General features: G+C 43.1%; 1 protein-coding gene across 13 annotated transcripts in view; it reads right to left on the reverse strand.

Annotated features, from left to right (window-relative positions):
- ARHGEF3 (Rho guanine nucleotide exchange factor 3) overlaps positions 1–18,143 on the reverse strand; it is a 349,977-nt gene that overhangs the window by 31,172 nt on the left and 300,662 nt on the right. For 10 of the 13 annotated variants that reach the window (XM_019024441.3, XM_055383168.2, XM_055383170.2 and 7 more), the window contains one exon: positions 15,401–15,508. In XM_019024441.3, the coding sequence (XP_018879986.1) occupies positions 15,401–15,508 (108 nt within the window). Of the gene's footprint in view, positions 1–15,400; positions 15,509–16,689; positions 17,415–18,143 lie in introns of those variants that run through there. The other 3 variants (XM_055383172.2, XM_004034342.4, XM_055383171.2) reach the window with 3 other exon arrangements.

Raw genomic sequence — 18,143 nt, forward strand, 5'->3', positions numbered from 1 at the left:
TCACTAATGAGCTCATGATGGCTGGACCAGCCCTATGCAGGTCAAGAAAGTACTTGCACCAAATACACAGTTCACTAATGGTATCTTACAAATCCTTGTGATCTCTTAAAAACAGTCCCTTGTAAACAGTAACCAGGAACTAAATGCACGCAGATCCCCAGCACTCGGAATCAATTAGCCACAAGCATTAAAAGGTCAAAACAAGTGCAGTGAGTCATTAAGTAACTTGCTCAACCCAGTTTGCAGTTCTGATGGCAGCTGAGTTAAGAATTAAAGAGCAGAAAGAAAGGAAACACACACAAAAACTTCAAAATGAAAGTTTCCACTTTCACTTGAGAGAATCAACCTCCTACCCTGTTATATTTTCAGTCCTTGGCTAACTTTGAACTCCCCCTACCAGTTTGAAAATAATGTATGCTAACTTTAAATTCTCATACATTACAAAAGTATATAAAATTAAGTACAAATGCCCTCATTTCCCCAAGTCTATCTCCTAGAAGTAACAACTGTTAAGTTTGTTCTAGCTCTTTCCAAAGTTTTTCCATGCATTTGTTAACATTCATAGAAAACTGAATTTTTTTTTTTTTTGAGATGGAGTCTCGGTCTGTCGCCCAGGCTGGAGTGCAGTGGCACAATCTCGGCTCACTGCAAGCTCTGCCTCCTGGGTTCATGCCATTCTCCTGCCTCAGCCTCCCAAATAGCTGGGACTACAGGTACCCGCCACCAGGCCCAGCTAATTTTTTTGTATTTTTAGTAGAGAAGGGGTTTCACCATGTTGGTCTCGATCTCCTGACCTCATGATCCGCCTGCCTTGGCCTCCCGAAGTGCTGGGATTACAGGCGTGAGCCTCCGCGCCTGGCCGAGAATGTTTTCTCTTTCTACTTGACAGTATCTTGAGGTGAAATTTACATAACTCAATTACTTTTTTGTTGTTGTTTTTTTGGAGATGGGTCTTGCTCTGTTGCCCATACCGGAGTTCAGTGGTGCAACCATAGCTCACTGTAACCTCAAACTCCTGGGCTCAAGTGATGCTTCCACCTCAATCTCTTGAGTAGCTGAGATTATAGATGAGTGCCACCGCTAAGCGAGTGCCTGGCTAACTTTTGTATTTTTGATTTAGTAGACATGGGGTCTTGCTGTGTTGCCCAGGTTGGTCTTGAACTTCTGGTCTCAAGAGATCCTCCTGCCTCAGCCTCCTAAACTGTTGGGATTACAGGCATGAGCCACTGTGCCCAGCCTACAATTAACCATTTTTTAGTGAACAATTCAGTGCTATTTAGTATATTCACAAGGTTGTACAACTACCATCTCTATTTAGTTCCAAAACATTTCCATTACCTCAAATTCACGTATTCTTTTTAATGGCTGCAGAATTAGTATCCCTCCCATAGTCTGGACAGACCTATTGATTTAATCAATCCACAACTGATGGACATTAAAATTGTTTCCAGTGTCTGGCTATTACAAAAAGTGCCTCAGTGAACATGCTTTGTGTATTTGTGCTGATACTTCTAAAAGGCAGGAATTCCTTAAGTGGAATTCCTTGGTCTAAGAAGTATGAACATTTTAATGTTTGAGATGTACCACTAAGTTGACCTCCAAATAGGCTATTCAACTTTATATTCCTCAGATAGGTACATAATAGTACACTTTGCTCACACTCTCATCAACAAGGTATTATTATCGATCTGATAGGTTAAACAACTATACCTTAATTTCAGTTTTGTGTTTTGAAGGTAAGATTGAGCATATTTTAATTAATTTATTTAAAAATTTCCCAGAGAGTTGGAGATTGTCTTCTGCTGCGGCATGGGAAAAAAGAGAGCAGTAAGCTGTACTAGGTGAGCTCTACCACTATGAATTTCTTGCTTTGCGTTTCCCTAGTGATTGCTGGGCTCAGGGTACTATGGGGGATATCACAGAGGGTCTTTTATGTGCTTTGCCTACACTTAGCACTTCTGATATATTCTCTCTGATTCTCACAACCACCCTGCAAGTTGGGGGTTTATTCCCATTCTACTGAGGAGGAAACTGAGGTTGAGGGAGGCTAAGACTCAAAACCAGATCTGGTTCCAACAGAGCCTGAGCTCTTTCTACTATGGGGACTGCATCTACTGTTTACATGCAAGACATGCATTTTGGGGAGGTTTCAATGAGATGGGATCCAGCTCCTGCCTTCTAGGAATATAAATCTAGTTAAGGAAAGAGAGAAAATGCATTTGCTCAGTTTTAGGAATAATGGCTGATATCTGACCAATCAAATTTCAAATTTACACCTTTAATTAGGCTGGATTAAAAGAAACATTTTTTCTTACTCCACTCAGAAGGGACTGGATGTTGAAAGAAGAATCCCAAGGGAGGAATAAAGAATGCCAACCATTTGTCCAGGTGAGGTTACTGACACCTGTAAGTCTAGCAATTTGACAGGCCGAGATGGGAGGATTACCTGAGGCCAGGAGTTTGATACCAGCCTGGGCAATGTAGCAAGACCCTGTCTCTATAAAAAAGAATAATAATAAAAGAATACCAAACCAGTGAGTGGTCAGCAGCTGGCTGGCCCCGGGGAAAAGGGGCAGCAGCTGGTCTGGTCTGGGGACAGCACATGGGTGATGGGCAGGTGTTCATAACAGCACTGACCACATACCATGAGCTACCCCTGAACCCATCATCAGTACTACTGGGAAAAACTACATGAGAGAACTAGAGTTGAGGGAGGAACAGGCAACTACTACTAGAAGAAAAAAACTCCAAGAGAATGCCTCTTTAGAGAGAAGAACAGCCACATCCCTATCAGCATCCCTGCCACTGTCCATCTACACACCCTCTGCCCTTCTCTTTTTTTTTTATATTCAACATGTGCTGTATTTATAGGTTTGTTTGTTTCTTTCATGTCTATTTCCTTCCAATAGAAGGTAAACTCCTTGAAGGCAGGCATATCTACCTCCTCTATTCACTGATGGATTCATCAGCAACTGATATAGTAAGACCTCAACAACTTTTGCTTAATGATTAAATGTTATGCTGCTATGTGCTGGGCACTGTGAGGGGAGCTTTAGAGCCCTGCTTATCTGAGAGGTAAGGATTCTGTCCCCTTTACAGACAAGGAAACTTGAGGCTCAGAGAAGGTGACACTTTGCTGAAGGTCACACAGCTAATGAATGGTGCTTTATTATTTAAAACCCGGTGGTAAGGTGACTGTCAGAATGACAATCCAAGTCTGGTCTATTTCAGGCCAACCTCCCTGCCCCAATATTTAACCAATATCCTACCCTAATTGCCCTAGGATAAGATTCATAGTGTAGCGGGGTACATGTGCCCACATAAATGAACTGTAGTTTATTTCTTGGCCTGTAGAAAGTTTCTCAACCTGGCCACCACAACATTTTGGACTAGAGATTCTTTACTGTGGGAGGCTCTCCTGTGCATTGTAGGGTATTTCGCATCATCTTTGGCCTCTAACCACCAGATGCCAGCAGCACAGCCAGCCCAGTTATGACAACCAAAACACCTCCAGACATTGCCAAATGTTCCTGGGGTGAGAAACGCCAGTCCACGGTAACTAGGAGAGGCCCACCTCAAAGTGAGGGACCTGGCCTTGGGCAGGACCACATAAAAACAGAAGCACATACATAGATCTCCCTGGGTGTGGGGATGCTGGGACCGGAGTGAAAAATATTCCAGGACAAGCAAGAGTTTCCATGAGGGAATCTGGCCTAGCAAATGAGTCAAAAACTGCAATCTCATAATTGCTGGCAGCTAAAACAACAATGACCATAAAACAGAGATAATGCAGATTGAGGAAATGGTGCTCAAGTTTATGCCCAAGCTGGATATGTAGAAAAGATGCTGCAGATGCAAAACAGACTGTCTGCCGGGGGTTGGGGGAGGGGGGTGGCATGTGCGCTTTACACGTGTCAGAGGAAATGTAAACCCAGCAGGTAGACATGATGGGACAGATCTGATTTGTTAATGCCGCCTGTTCAGCGGAGTCCTCCCTTGCCCTTTTCCAAAAACCGTTTTCCACAGCCACAGATAACATGCTCCAATAAAGTATTCAAGCCAAGGAAATTCTCCACACTTACCATCCTAACCATATTGCTATTTTGTAGCAGATGGTTTATTATCAGGGATTGGAGGGTGGGGTAGGACTGTAAGAGGAAAACACTTTCCTATGTTGCCACTGCGGTGGGTTAAACCAAAATGTACAGCAATAATTAGGCCAGGACAGGAAAATGTTAACCAACAGCATCCTGGAGGAGTCTCCTATGAGGCTCCATTACAGAAATTAATGTTAAGTGAGAAGTAACACTTCCCAGCTGTGTGGTCTCTGTCACATTTGACCCTCATGCTAATCCTAGGAGAGGCATTGGGCAGGTTCTTGTATTTTCCCCCTTTTAATAGATGAGAAATTTGAGTAGCAGAGTGGTAAGTGAGTGGCACAAGTTAAGTGTTGGAATAGGAACTGAGTGCAATTGTTTGACTCCAAAACATGGATTTGGGTGAAGAACATAGGCTTTGGAGTAAAACAGGCATGGCTTCAAGTTGATTGAATGGCTGAGAGACCTTTCATCTCTCTGGGTCTCAGTTTCCTCATCTCTAAAAGGTGCATAATAATAAGTACCTCACAAAGTTGTAGTGAGGATTGGATAAGATAAAGTACACAAGAGGCTTGGCCAAGTCCCTGGCACTCGGTCAGCAGGAATGGTAGTTACCTATCATTGTCATACCACAGACCACACTGCCACTATTAGTGCTTGTTTATACGTGCTTTCATTCATTAGCAAACAGCAGACGCATCTTTCTGAACTACCTGGGCCAAATGGCTCCTAGAGGGACTTCCATTAGGATAACTCCTAGGGAAAGAAAAGCCCTCAGCAGGACACTGTTGTTTATAAAAGATCTGGAAACAGCCTAAAATGTTCTACAATAGGGATTAAACAAATTACTCTGCAACAATAAAAGGGAACCTTAAACAGTTGTTAAGAAACATTCTTTTTGAGAAAAGCTTAATGATAAGGAGAGAGCCTCACATGCAGAGTTAAGTGAGAGAAGAAAGATCCCAATTTGAAATACAACAAAATGTTAACAGGGGTTACACCCCTGGATGGTGGGACTACGGATAATTTTTGTTTTCTTTTTAAAATTTTATTTATTTTTAATTTTTTGATTTGATTTTATTTTTTTTGTAGAGACAGGGCCTTACTATATTGCCCAGGCTAGTCTTGAACTCCTGGCCTCAAGCAATCCTCTTGTTTCAGCCTCACAAAGTGATGGAATTACAGGTGTGAGCCACTGCACCTGGCTGCCATTTTTATTTTCATCTTTTAATTCTCTACATTTATTTTCCAGACTTTCTTTAATGAAGAAATATTAACTAAGAAGAAACACAGTCAGTTGACGAACATGAAAGACAATGAACACTGAGAAATGGTGCAATAAACATAAAACCACATATTTACAATCTGATTCAGATTGATGCACATTAAAACCATGGTAAAAGGGCACCCAATTAATTCATAATCAATAAATGTCAAACCTCAAAGACCCAGTACAACAAGAAACCCTTCTGTAGCTTGGAGATATTCTGAGTAGAATGAATGAAAAGCTGAAGAAAATATTTGGCTTAGGTGTGGAGAAAATATTATACAATTTGCATAGTGCAAGTCCAAAATTAGGAAGGCTTCCAGAGGCTTGGGGCAGTAGCTCAACCATCTTCATTGGGCACCATAAAATGGCTTTTGCATGAGAATGTTAATGACAAGATATTCCACAAGCTGAAATGGAAATGATGACTCTCCCTGCCACAGAAGGTGAACAGCAGTGAGGTGGGATGCTCCAACTCAAAAGTCTGGTGACTATTTTTAAATCCTGACAAACTTCAGGCTTTATTATGACCAAACTTTGACTTTTTGTGATAAGCCTACGGCAGGAGAGGCACTCTGAACACCCTACGGAATCCCAGCTCTGGCACTTACCAGCTGTGTGACCTTGGGTACAATTTTAAACCTTCAGATCTCTCCCTATAAGTGGTGATGAATCCTATCTTGCAGAGTTTTGGAGAAGACGATATGAGGCCATGAACATAAGGTACTTTGTGCAGAACCTGGTTCATCATAGATACTACACTAATGAGTGTTATTACTAAATAAAAAATGACAAGCTTTAAATTACAACAGTCAACAAATTTTTTTTTTTTTTTTTTTTGAGACAGAGTTTCGCTTTGTTGCCCAGGCTTGAATGAAGTGGCACGATCTCAGCTCACTGCAGCCTCCGCCTCCCGGGTTTGAGCAATTCTCGTGCCTCAGCCTCCTGAGTAGCTGGGATTACAGGCGCCTGCCACCAAGCCTAGCTGATATTTTGTATTTTAGTAGAGACAGGGTTTCACCATCTGCCCAGACTGGTCTTGAACTCCTGAGCTCAGGCAATCCGCCTGTCTTGGCCTCCCAAAGTGCTAGGATTACAGGCATGAGCCACCGCACCCGGCCCAATATCAACTATTTACAGTGGCTTCCAGGAACAGTAAACAGTAATATTCTACTACTCCAGGAATAGTAAAGAACAGCAGAGAATCAGGAGTTCCTCTTGAGATGGACTACAGATAACTTGTCAGCTATACTCTCCAAGCTTGTCCAACTTGCCTTATTTTGTTGTTGTTCTGTTTGTTTTGTTTTAGGCTTTTAGCAGCCTGAAGCCATGGTTTTTAGTTTCTGTTTCCAGTGATAAGCGGAAAAGAGGGATAAGGAAGGGGCTTTACTGGCCCAACCAGAAAGAGAAACTAAGAACCCATGATTGTATCCTCTCCCTTGGATACCCATTACAAGACAGTCTGGTTTCTGGTTGCTTTCCCTAACACACATGTGCCTTCCACCCCCAAGCTCATCTCCATGTCAGCCAAATAAGTTAGTTATAGAAAATTTATGACCTTGGACCAAGGGACAAAGTTTGAGGTCCTTGGAGAAGGAAATCATGGTTGCCAGACATGGAAATCAGCACATATGCTTGGGTAATTTCTTACTTATTATTTCTTACATCTAGATGGCATCAGCCATCCCATATTCCCTTCTGAAGCCTGAAATGCTTCCTCCCTTTCATCCTTATCATCTGTGAGCCATTCCAGGCCCAACCCAAATCCCTCCACCCTTGCTAAGCAGCCTTCCTTGACAACCCCTCAGGCCATCGCTAAACTCTCTCTGTAGTGTATTTTATCATAGAAGATTTTCTAATCTTATTCATTTTTATTTGGTTGCAAAGGTAATACATATTAAAAAATTCAAGTATAACAGAAATATATAATGAAAAAAATCAATAGTTCCATCTCATTTATTTTCTATTCATTTGTAATTCTTACATACTGGGGAAAATAGGAGGAGAACACAAAATAAACAAAAGAACTGCAAAAGTATAATTGTATTCCCAAGAGACAACAGAAAAAAAAAGAATTTGACGTTCCTGGTTTTTTTTTCCTATCCATATACTAATATGGGTGTATATTATCAATTGGGACAGTGGTTTTGAACTTTCCCCCAATTTTCTTCCTCTACTTGCTAATATACCTTAGACAACTTTTATCAAGTAGAACTTTTACAATCTCTAGAGCAGGACTACCTACCTTTCTGTATTGACTCTCTCCCCATTAAGTCTAGGCAGAATAAATAACACAGTAGATCCAAATAACATTAATGGAGACCATTAATTTATCATATGTTCATGCTGCATCTGGGTTGAATAAAATAACTCCCTGATCTAAGGGCCAGAGGATGGAGCAATGAGAGGCAGTGGTTGCTAGAAACCCTTCTTTGCCATAGCAATACTTCCTGGAGGGGCTACAACTGGGGGAGGGGACACATATTCTCCTTCAGCCCAGTTGAAGAAGATGGGCAGGGCCCCATCACTAGGCTGGCAGCCACTTCCAGGCTCTGGAGAGAGCTTAGGAGCAGCAATGGCTGCCTTTTCTAGTTGTAACAGTGATAATAATAGCAAGTACTAATTTTTGAGCACATCCTAAGTAATGTGTAGTATTAGGCACTGTGGATACAGAGATAAGTAAGACACCACCTTGGCTTGCATGGAAAACCCAAGGGACCCCTGGGAAGAGCTATCTTGAAGGATATCACAGCAAAGAGAAAAACTGTAGCAAAAGAGAAGGAGAAATGTAAGAAGTCTAGATTTAGATGTGAAAACAGAGAAGCAATTCTATCCAAAACTGACACACATCAAGAACAGAAGCCTTGCTGTATCAATGGCCTTTAGTATTCACACCCTTTGACCAGAATTCCATTTCTAGGAGTATAATCAAAGGAAAGAAAGAAATACAGACATACACATGATCAGGATGTTGAAAGCACTGTTATCTATAATGATGAAAAAACAGAAACAAACGTTCAACAACAGGAGAGTGATTAACTAAACTGTACATTCTTTTGATGAAATGCTTTATGAGTCCATTAAGAATCAGGTCTGTGGCGAGGTGTGGTAGCTCATGCCTATAATCCCAGCACTTTGGGAGGCCAGGGTGGTAGGACTGCTTCAGGCCAGGAGTTTGAGACCAGTCTGGGCAACACAGTGAGATTTTTGTCTCTATTAAAAAAAAAAAAAAAAAAATCAAGTCTTTGAAAACTACTTAACGACATGAAAAATACTCTTCTATTGTAGAGTTATTTTATACCATTAAGACCAAAGGGAGTAAAAAAATAGCATATACAGTGTGATAGTCATTTTATTTTAAAAAATGCACATGCGGCCGGGCGCGGTGGCTCACGCCTGTAATCCCAGCACTTTGGGAGGCTGAGGCGGGCGCATCATGAGGTCAGGAGATCGAGGCCATCCTGGCTAACATGGTGAAACCCCGTCTCTACTAAAAAATATTAAAAAATTAGCCGGGCGTGGTGGCGGGCGCCTATAGTCCCAGCTACTGGGGAGGCCGAGACAGGAGAATGGCGTGAACCCGGGAGGCAGAGCTTGCAGTGAGCTGAGATTGCGCCACTGCACTCCAGCCTGGGCGACAAAGCGAGACTCCGTCTCCAAAAAAAAAAAATGCACATGCAAGTATAGTAAAAGGTAAGATTGCCTGAGTATGTACCAAAATATTAATGGAAGTTTTTTGGTGATGGGAAGTAGGATTACAAGTGACTTTTATTCTCTTTTATGTGCTTCACTATATTTTTCAATATTTATTTATTTATTTATTTTGAGACAGTCTCACTCTGTTGCCTAGGCTGGAGTGCAGTGGCATGATCTCAGCTCACTGCAACCTCCACCTCCTGGGTTCAAGTGATCCTCCCACCTCAGCCTCCCAAGCAGCTGGGACAACAGGTATGCACCACTACGCCCAGCTAATTTTCGTGTTTTTTGGTAGAGACGGGGTTTCACCATGTTGGCCAGGCTGGTCTCAAACTCCTGACCTCAAGCGATCCACCTGCCTCGGCTTCCCAAAGTGCTGGGATTACATGCGTGAGCCACTACGCCCAGCCCCAGCCTCAATATATATATATTTTTTGAGACATAGTCTCACTCTGTCACCCAGGCTGGAGTACAGCGGCGCAATCTCTGCTCGCTGTGACCTCTGCCTTCTGGGTTCAAGCAATTCTGCCTGCCTCAGCCTCCAGAGTAGCTAGGATTACAGGCGTGTGCCACCACGCCCGGCTAATTTTTTGTATTTTTAGTAGAGACAGGGTTTCGCCATGTTGGCCAGGTTGGTCTCGAACTCCTGACCTCTGGTGATCCACCTGCTTCAGCCTCTCAAAGTGCTGAGATTACAGGTGTGAGCCACTACACCCGGCCTCAATATTTAAATGATGTTATCGCAAGAACAAAAAACCAAACACCGCATATTCTCACTCATAGGTGGGAATTGAACAATGAGATCACATGGACACAGGAAGGGGAATATCACACTCTGGGGACTGTTGTGGGGTGGGGGGAGGGGGGAGGGATAGCATTGGGAGATATACCTAATGCTAGATGACGAGTTAGTGGGTGCAGCGCACCAGCGTGGCACATGTATACATATGTAACTAACCTGCACAATGTGCACATGTACCCTAAAACTTAAAGTATAATAAAAAAAAAAAAAAACAAACAAAGCACAATAGAAGGTAATTTAAAAAAAAAGGACAAACGCATTAAAAAAAATTCAACATAGAGTTATTTAATATAAAAATATTCACAGCCTAAATATGTGTTAATAGGAGACTGGTTATGTAGAATAATATATACTCAACCCATAAAGATAATATTTTCCAAGAATAACTGTGATATAATACTCCCCCTAAGCTAGATAAAAACTCCTTGCCCAGCCAAATAACAAAGGGAGGAGGAAAATACAGATGGAATAAAACACACTAAGCAAAATGCAAAAAAAAAAAAAAAAAAAAGAAGATGACGACAAAATCCAAGGCAAAAAGCGTTAAAGGAAATAAACAGGAATATTTAATCCTAATAAAAGGTGCAACTCCCCCAGGAGGCTGTAATGGTGACAAATATGAACATTTGTGCACCTAACTGCATAGCTTGGAAATGTGTGAGGCTGAGACTGACAGAGATGCAAGAGAAACCGATCATCCACAGTCACTGTGGGAGGCTTTAACCTAAAAGTGAGCAGATCACCCAGACAGAGATAAGGCTGAATAGACTGTGAGGAACCCAAAACTAGGCTCAGAGTACGTGAGCTCTGCACCTATGCCTAGAATAGTGCTAGAGGGAAACTGGTAAACTATTAATGGATTGTTTTGGAGTTGGAAGACTATATGTGTTCTTTTTCTCTTTCTCCTTTTCTGCATTTTTCCATAACGAACATTCACTTTTATAATGGAAAAGGAAAAAGTGCAAGTCCAAAGAGAATGAGGGGCTACATCACAACATCATGAACACAACATTCCATAGCATGTGCTGAACTCAGCTCAAATGAGTCCAGCAGCCGTGCACAGCTGTGGACAGGGAGAGGCAGGGCTCAGGGAGCGACTGGCCAAAGGCGAGCTCGCCTTCCTCACTCCACACCAGAGGAGCGCATGAGGTCCCCTTTCAGAGCTGGGCCAGATTTTCCTCTCAGGCAGGCCAGGGAGGGGATTTATAGGCTCAGAGGGATCCAGACATCTGTGCTTGAGTCTACCGGCAGTGCTAACCTTCCTGGTGAGAAGCAGATAGAGAGCCATGCAGTCAGGCTGTCCCTCCCCAGCGTCCACAAATGCTGCCTTTGTGTTGGGGTGCAAGCCCCCAGCCCATATGGGCACAGGAAGCAAGAGAGAACAAATCCTGCAGTGTCTTGCTGAACTGTGGCTGCAAGGACCACTCACATGTGTGACTGGGCTTTTAACATTTTTGGAAGTGGCTGCCAGCCCAGAGCTCTCCTGATATCCTCCTGGGCTAACTTGTGGTCTCCCGAGGAACCAGAGGAAGGACTGCTAAGTGTTCCAGCACTGATTAGAGCACCTTATTTGGGCTTAAGTCATCTCTTCTATAATTAAAAGAATCCAACCTGAGAGACACAATTGAATATCCAAAGGGATATATATGTCTCTAAGGTGTCAGAAGCCAGGGAAAAGGAATACTGCAACAGAGAACCAAGCTGCTCAATTACAGCCTTGAGTCATTTTTGGAATAGAAAAGGCATAAACAATACACACATATGGGTAATGGATGGCTGCTGAGAGGTTTGGGGCAGCTGATACACTCTTTGTTCTCTGTTTCTCCCTTACTGGAAAGGGAACCAAGACTTAGACAAAATCGGAGAGGATGTGAAGTGAGCCCACTGAGCACCCCTATGGGGCCAGCTCTTCCCCCTCATCCTTACTGCTCCCAGGCCACATTAAATTAGCATCCAGCCAGGCGCAGTGGCTCATGTCTGTAATCCCAGCACTTTGGGAGGCTGAGCTGGCGGATTACCTAAGGTCAGGAGTCTGAGACCAGCCTGGCCAACATGGCGAAACCGTCTCTACTAAAAACACAAAAATTAGCCAGGTGTGATGGTGGGCACCTGTAATCCCATCCCAGCTACTCGAGAGGCTGAGGCAGGAGAATCACTTGAACCCAGGAGGCGCAGGTGGAGGTGAGCCACGATCACGCCACTGCACTCCAGCCTGGGTGACAGAGCAAGACTCTGTCTCAAAAATAAAATAAAATAAAATAAAATAAAATTAAAATAAAATGAAATAATAAAATAAAATATAAATTGGCATCTTCTCTCAGTCTAGCTGGTGAGGGAAACTATTATTGAGATGCTAGGGCTGGAAATAATGCCATAGAAGTTGCACCGTGTGCACCAAGGTGAGTTACAAGAAGACATGTGGGGACAAGCTGGCATTCTCCATGCTTTGCAGATCATTCTGCAAACATGGCTGCTAACTCTGCATACAACTTGAGGGGTGTATTTCCATTCATTGTCCCCAAGGACACACTGAAACATAAGCACATCGCTCAATTCTCTCCACATCTATGTACATTACCATTGTGAATAACTCTTCTGTTTCTGCTGGGTTGTTTCTGGCCAATATATAAAGCTTAGAGTAAGCTATTTATCACGATATTTGAAAAAATTAAATTAAAAACTTATTTTGCACTTTGGGAGGCCGAGGCAGGTGGATCACTTTAGGTCAGGAGTTTGAGACCAGTCTGGCCAACATGGAGAAACACCATCTCTACTAAAAATACAAAAAATTAGCCAGGCGTGGTGGCAGGTGACTGTAATCCCAGCTATTTGAGAGGCTGAGGCAGGAGAATCGCTTGAACCCGAGAGGTGGAGGTTGCGGTGAGCTGAGATCGCGCCACTGCACTCCAGCCCAGGCAACAAGGGTGAAACTCCATCTCAAAAAAAAAAAAAATTATTTTGCCAAAAAAATCTTTGAGGTTTTAAAAACCAGTTTCCACATGTCAGATCCTCCTTTGGGTCTGGCTTTCTCATCCTTGCTTGGCCTCAGTCTGCTGGATTTCAGACATGGCTTGATTTCTTTCTGTTCCAGTTCTCTAGGTCAATGTAAATTTCTGAGGTGAGCAAATGTTTCCTGCACTGTTACCTGTGAAGGAACCCCAGAAACAGAAGAAAGAAATTTTGCCTGAGAAGCCAAAAGAAAGATTTTGAAGGTATGGTAACAGATCTTAAAGCAGCCAGGGCTGGGCTGTAGTGGGAGGCACAGATTGTGCTCTTCCTAGGCCCAGGAGCACAAACACGAAAAGCCTACCAACTAGGCAAGGCAATGACAGAGAGTAAAGGGCCAGGTGTTAGAAGGGCAATTGGGAGAGGTGGGGACATTTGTAGGTGATGGTTGGCTGGCTGCCTAGGTCTAGCTCATCACTGCCATGTGGGAACACAGCACTGCAGCAAACCTACCAAAAGGCAATTCTGTTATATCTGGAACATAGCAATATGAGGGCAAGAAGAGCCTAATGCCTGATGAGGGTTCACTCAACACTGATTGAATGAATGAGGGCCTTCCTGGGCAGAGGGTGGACTGTCCTGGGAGCAATAATGGGAAGAGATGGCTGGTAATTTGGAGGTCTGACAATCAAGGAAGGAAATAATTGCAGAGTGAACTTGAGCCACAGCCACTGGGATGGAGAGGAAAGGGTGAAATGCAGTAGACATTCTGAAGAATTTTCAAAAAGCAGTAACTCAGTGAAAGACCAGATGTGCAGGACTAGGGCGGTGATGAATCTTCCAGGGGATGCCTGCGATGAACTTGTCGAGAGGGCTGAAGAACTGGTCACAAGGGAGAAAAGGTAAACACATTCTTCTTCACTAGTTTCAGAGCCCCTCATCTTGCTCTCCCAGATGACCTTATTTTCTCTTTCCTCCATTCTCCCACAAAAGGGATCAGGGGATTAACCAGGGATCCAGAGGCCCAAGTGCTGAGAGAAACAGACCCAAACCTATAGCTAATTACGTGAGGTATTCATTCCGGAGAAACTGCAACAGAGTTAACAGAGGAACGGGCAGGGCAGGGGAAAAGCAATGGAGAGGAAGGGCATCTACGGGAAAGTAGCAAGAACCACTTGGGCTATGTGGAGTCATGACATATTGGCTGTATGGTAGGCAGGCAAGGACAGAAAGGGCTGAGGGAGAACCTCAAACAGTTCTCAAGTCATAGATTTTCACAGCATGAGGCATGCCTTGGGTTCTGGTCCCCAGTTTTCTTAAAGACTCAGAAAGCAGAGATACAAAATATTGCCAAGCAAAAGCATTCAGGACAAATACATGGCAGACTCAAGACTGCTGCTCAGCTAAACCAGGTGAGCCTTTTCATGGCATATTTTTTGTGGGCTTCAGTCTAAAAGAAAATTTGTATAATTATCAAATTGGGTCCAAGGGCTTGGATAAATCTCAACGTTCACTTTAAAAGATACACTTCATCAACAGTTTAAGAACAACTATAACTACTTGTTAACTAAAAAACTATCATAGTAGCTAATATTTACTACTTAGTTAATGAATTTGAAGATTAATGATTGCTAACTAAGGGCCAAGGTGTTATGCTATGCCCTTTAAATGCACTGTCTTGTAAATCTTTACAATGATTCCATGAACGTTTGGTGGCATCATGGCAAATTTACTCATATGGAATAGAAGCAAGACTTATCTGTAGGATGAAGTATGGAAAAAACATTTTTTTAATAAAAAATAAAAGCAAGACCTAGAGATGTTAAGTCACCTGCCCAAGGTGAGCCGAGGTTAGAACCCAAGGTACTTCCACTCCGAGGTCCTTAGGTCCTCATTCTAAGCCAAGGGTCAGCAAACATTTTATGTAAAGGGCCAGATGGTAAATATTTTTGGCTTTGTGGGCAATATGGTCTCTGTCACAACTACTCAATTATGCCATAGTACAAAGCAGCCATGGACAATAAACAGATGGGCATGGCTATGTTCCAACAAAACTTTATTTATGGATACTGAAATTTGAATTTCATGTCGTTTTCATGTGTCACGAAACAGCACCATTCTTTTGACTTTCCCCCAAGAATTTTAAAAAGTAAAAATTAAGCTTAGCTTGTGAGCCATAAAAAAACAGGTGGTGAACTGGATTTTCTCCACCCAATGCAGTTTGCCGACCCTGGTTGAAGCTACTAGGCTCTGTTGCCCTCCAGCTAACTAACATCAGGTGCTGGTTTCCTCAGGAGGCCCATAGATATTTTAGGAAAAAAATCGCGTGAGAGTATGTCTGGATGGGGCACATAACTCTGAAATACAATTGTGGGGAAAGGCCCAACTACAACAGCTCTGGCTCTGCATGACCCTTGACTGCAACTTGAAAAACATCTTTCTTCCTCCAAGTCCCCTCACTTGCACTCTTCTATTGAAATAAGCATTGATTCAGGTCACTTTGAAACCAGGGGAAATTCTAGGTAGGATGGGGATGTTCCTTCCCGTACACCATGATTTTCTGCAACCACAGGCCCTGTGTGCCCTTCTTACCTGCAGGGTTTGACTGAAGCGCTTTAATGGCGTGGCCTTCACGGGCGGGATGAGGTTTGCTAGCGACGTGACTCGGGAAAGGGGTTTGACCCGTTTATTACTAGGCTCCTATAGAGTTAAAAAAAAAAAAAAGTAAAATGTCAAGGTCAATTGCAAAGACAACATAACTCCATCATACAACTGTGTTCCACTCCACAAGGTACTGGTTGTACACTGATCTATGGAATATAAAGTGTCACGTCTCACTCTGGCTGTATGGAGATGACCTGGCTTAGGAGGCAGGGAAGGAGAAATGGCAGGCAGGGGATGTCAACAGAGGCAGTATCTGGGAAGACAGAAAAGGGGCAGGGATCTGCTCCTTATCCCTCACCCCCAGCATCTGCCAGCTTTTAATTCAGAAGCTTCCACTTAGTAGAACCAGTCTCCCCACCCCTTCTGTAGAGAAAAGCAGCATCTGATTTCTCACCCAATGACCTTGTCTTTTGTTGCTTCTGGTTTCATCTTTTTAAAAACCTTTTCCCCATCTTGCCTAAAGCCACTCTTATGCAATGGCTTTCCTAAAGCACCAAGATTGTTTTCTTACTTCATTAAATTAAAAAAAATTTTTTAAAAAAGAAGTTCTATTACTGGGCTCTTAAGAAAGCATCTTTGTATCTACAGCATATTTGAAATGCACATATTAATATTTATAAATTATAACCAGATGGCAAAAGAAAATGTATAGAGAAAAAGCCCTACCACGGACATCGGTTTCTATGCTATATATAGCCACAAGTTTTGAAAATCACCTCCACATAAAACATTATTTGCAAATCTGCAAGTTACTTCAAACCAGGCTGATAGGTGGGAGGGCGCCTACCCATTCCAAGGACTTTGCAGACAAGAATTACATAAATAAAAACAACAGCCTGGCCACGCGCAGTGGCTCATGCCTGTAATCAAAGCACTTTGGGAGGGCGAAGCGGGTGGATCACGAGGTCAGGAGTTCAAGACCAGTCTGGCCAAGATGGTGAAACTCCATCTCTACTAAAAATACAAAAATTAGCCGGGCGTGGTGGCAGGTGCCTGTAATCCCAGCTACTCGGGAGGCGTGGGATTGCTTGAACCCGGGAGGTGGAGGTTCCAGTGAGCCGAGATTGTGCCACTGCACTCCAGCCTGGTTGACAGAGACTCTGTCAAAAAAACAAAAAACAAAAAACAAACAACAACAACAACAACAAAAAAAACAGGCTATGGGGAAGAGAATGATGATAGACAAAACATTTTACAAAGACAAAGAGAAGAGTTACCCTTGTCCTCCTAAGCTCCATCTGACCTGTAGTAGATGCTAGACAGCACATGAAGATACCAAATTTTGATGGGCAAAGCCAAAGTAGCCAATTGTGGTGGCAAACCTCAGTCATTTCCAGAGGGAGCCTCTAGGTATTCATCTTTCCTTTTCAGCCATTGCTTTCAAAGTTTCGAGGGTTAAGGCAGAACTTCAGATTCTCCAGGACATTTCTGCATCCCCGTTCTGAACATAGTAGGTGCCTGGAAAAATCTTTCGTGAATTTGGAATCCTGCTGAGACACTCTCATGTCATTTTATGCCCCTGCCAGTCTCAGAAATCAACAGCCTTCTTTGAAATAGACTGTCTCCAAGCTTTCCAGCATTTGCATATAAAAATTTAAAAACTTAAAAAGAAAATTCAATACAATCTCACAATGTGGCCAGGAAGGATTCCATGATTTCTCAAAGCAGTTAAATACTTTTCCAAGACGGAGAATGCAACCAGGCTGCTGGGTACCTCTCCAGCTTCTTAGCGTGCTAAGCTGAACAGACAGCAGAAAACTCTCAGAACACTAGGAAGGCTCAGTTCCAAAATGCAGAGGATGAATCTCCCAAGATGAGAGCCATTGCGTGACAATGATTTAAGTGCTGAAGGGAAAGATCTGACAGCTCTCCTGCTTCAGGTGACAATGCCCTTCAGGATGCTCCCTGTCCAGTGCCAGGCTCTTGAGCATTTGTGCTCAGAGGAGGGTTTAAAACATTTTTTTACGTCAGAGCTGCACCACTGGCGTACTGAATACACACACACACGCGCGCGCAAGCACACACACACACACACTGCCTCTTAAGCATCCCCTGAATTTGTCTAAATGGCTCCTGCTTTGGGCTGAAAATGCCAGGTTGGTGGCACAAACTGCATTACAGCAAGTGAGGTGACAAAGATTCCCTGAGGGAGCAGGACCTGGTCTCAGAGAATCCTGCCCACTGACTCTGAGTCTTTCTCTTTCTCTCTCTCTTTTTTATGGTTAAAGCTGCTGGGTCACAGATTTTTATATCAGAATGGGGAAGCTGAAAGGCAAACGCCAACTGGGTTCCCTTGTTTTAAAAAGGGGCCAGAGAGCACTGCACGCTTGACAGGACGGGGGATGATCCGGCTGTGTTCCACTTGCTGTGTCATCTTTTCTAAGGTTCTGCTGACTTTGCTGTCCATTTTGCATGACCCAGTCGGACAGGCATTTTCTGCACAGCTATAAGATGTAGGTTCAACACAGATCCCAGCCTCTCTGAAGGTTGAGTGCAGTGCTGCTATGTGAGATTGTAATTAAAACTGATTTCCTAAGGCATTGCCGATTTGGATGTAAACATCAGGCTGCTCTCTGGCAATCTGACATTCCCAAGTAATGAACAATTGAACCAGAAGCTGTTGCTGTGTGATTTAGTGCTATGATCCAGCAATGTAAGCAGGTGCAATTTC

The sequence above is a fragment of the Gorilla gorilla genome, chromosome 2 (assembly GCF_029281585.2).
Source record: "Gorilla gorilla gorilla isolate KB3781 chromosome 2, NHGRI_mGorGor1-v2.1_pri, whole genome shotgun sequence".
NCBI classification, from domain to species: domain Eukaryota; kingdom Metazoa; phylum Chordata; class Mammalia; order Primates; family Hominidae; genus Gorilla; species Gorilla gorilla.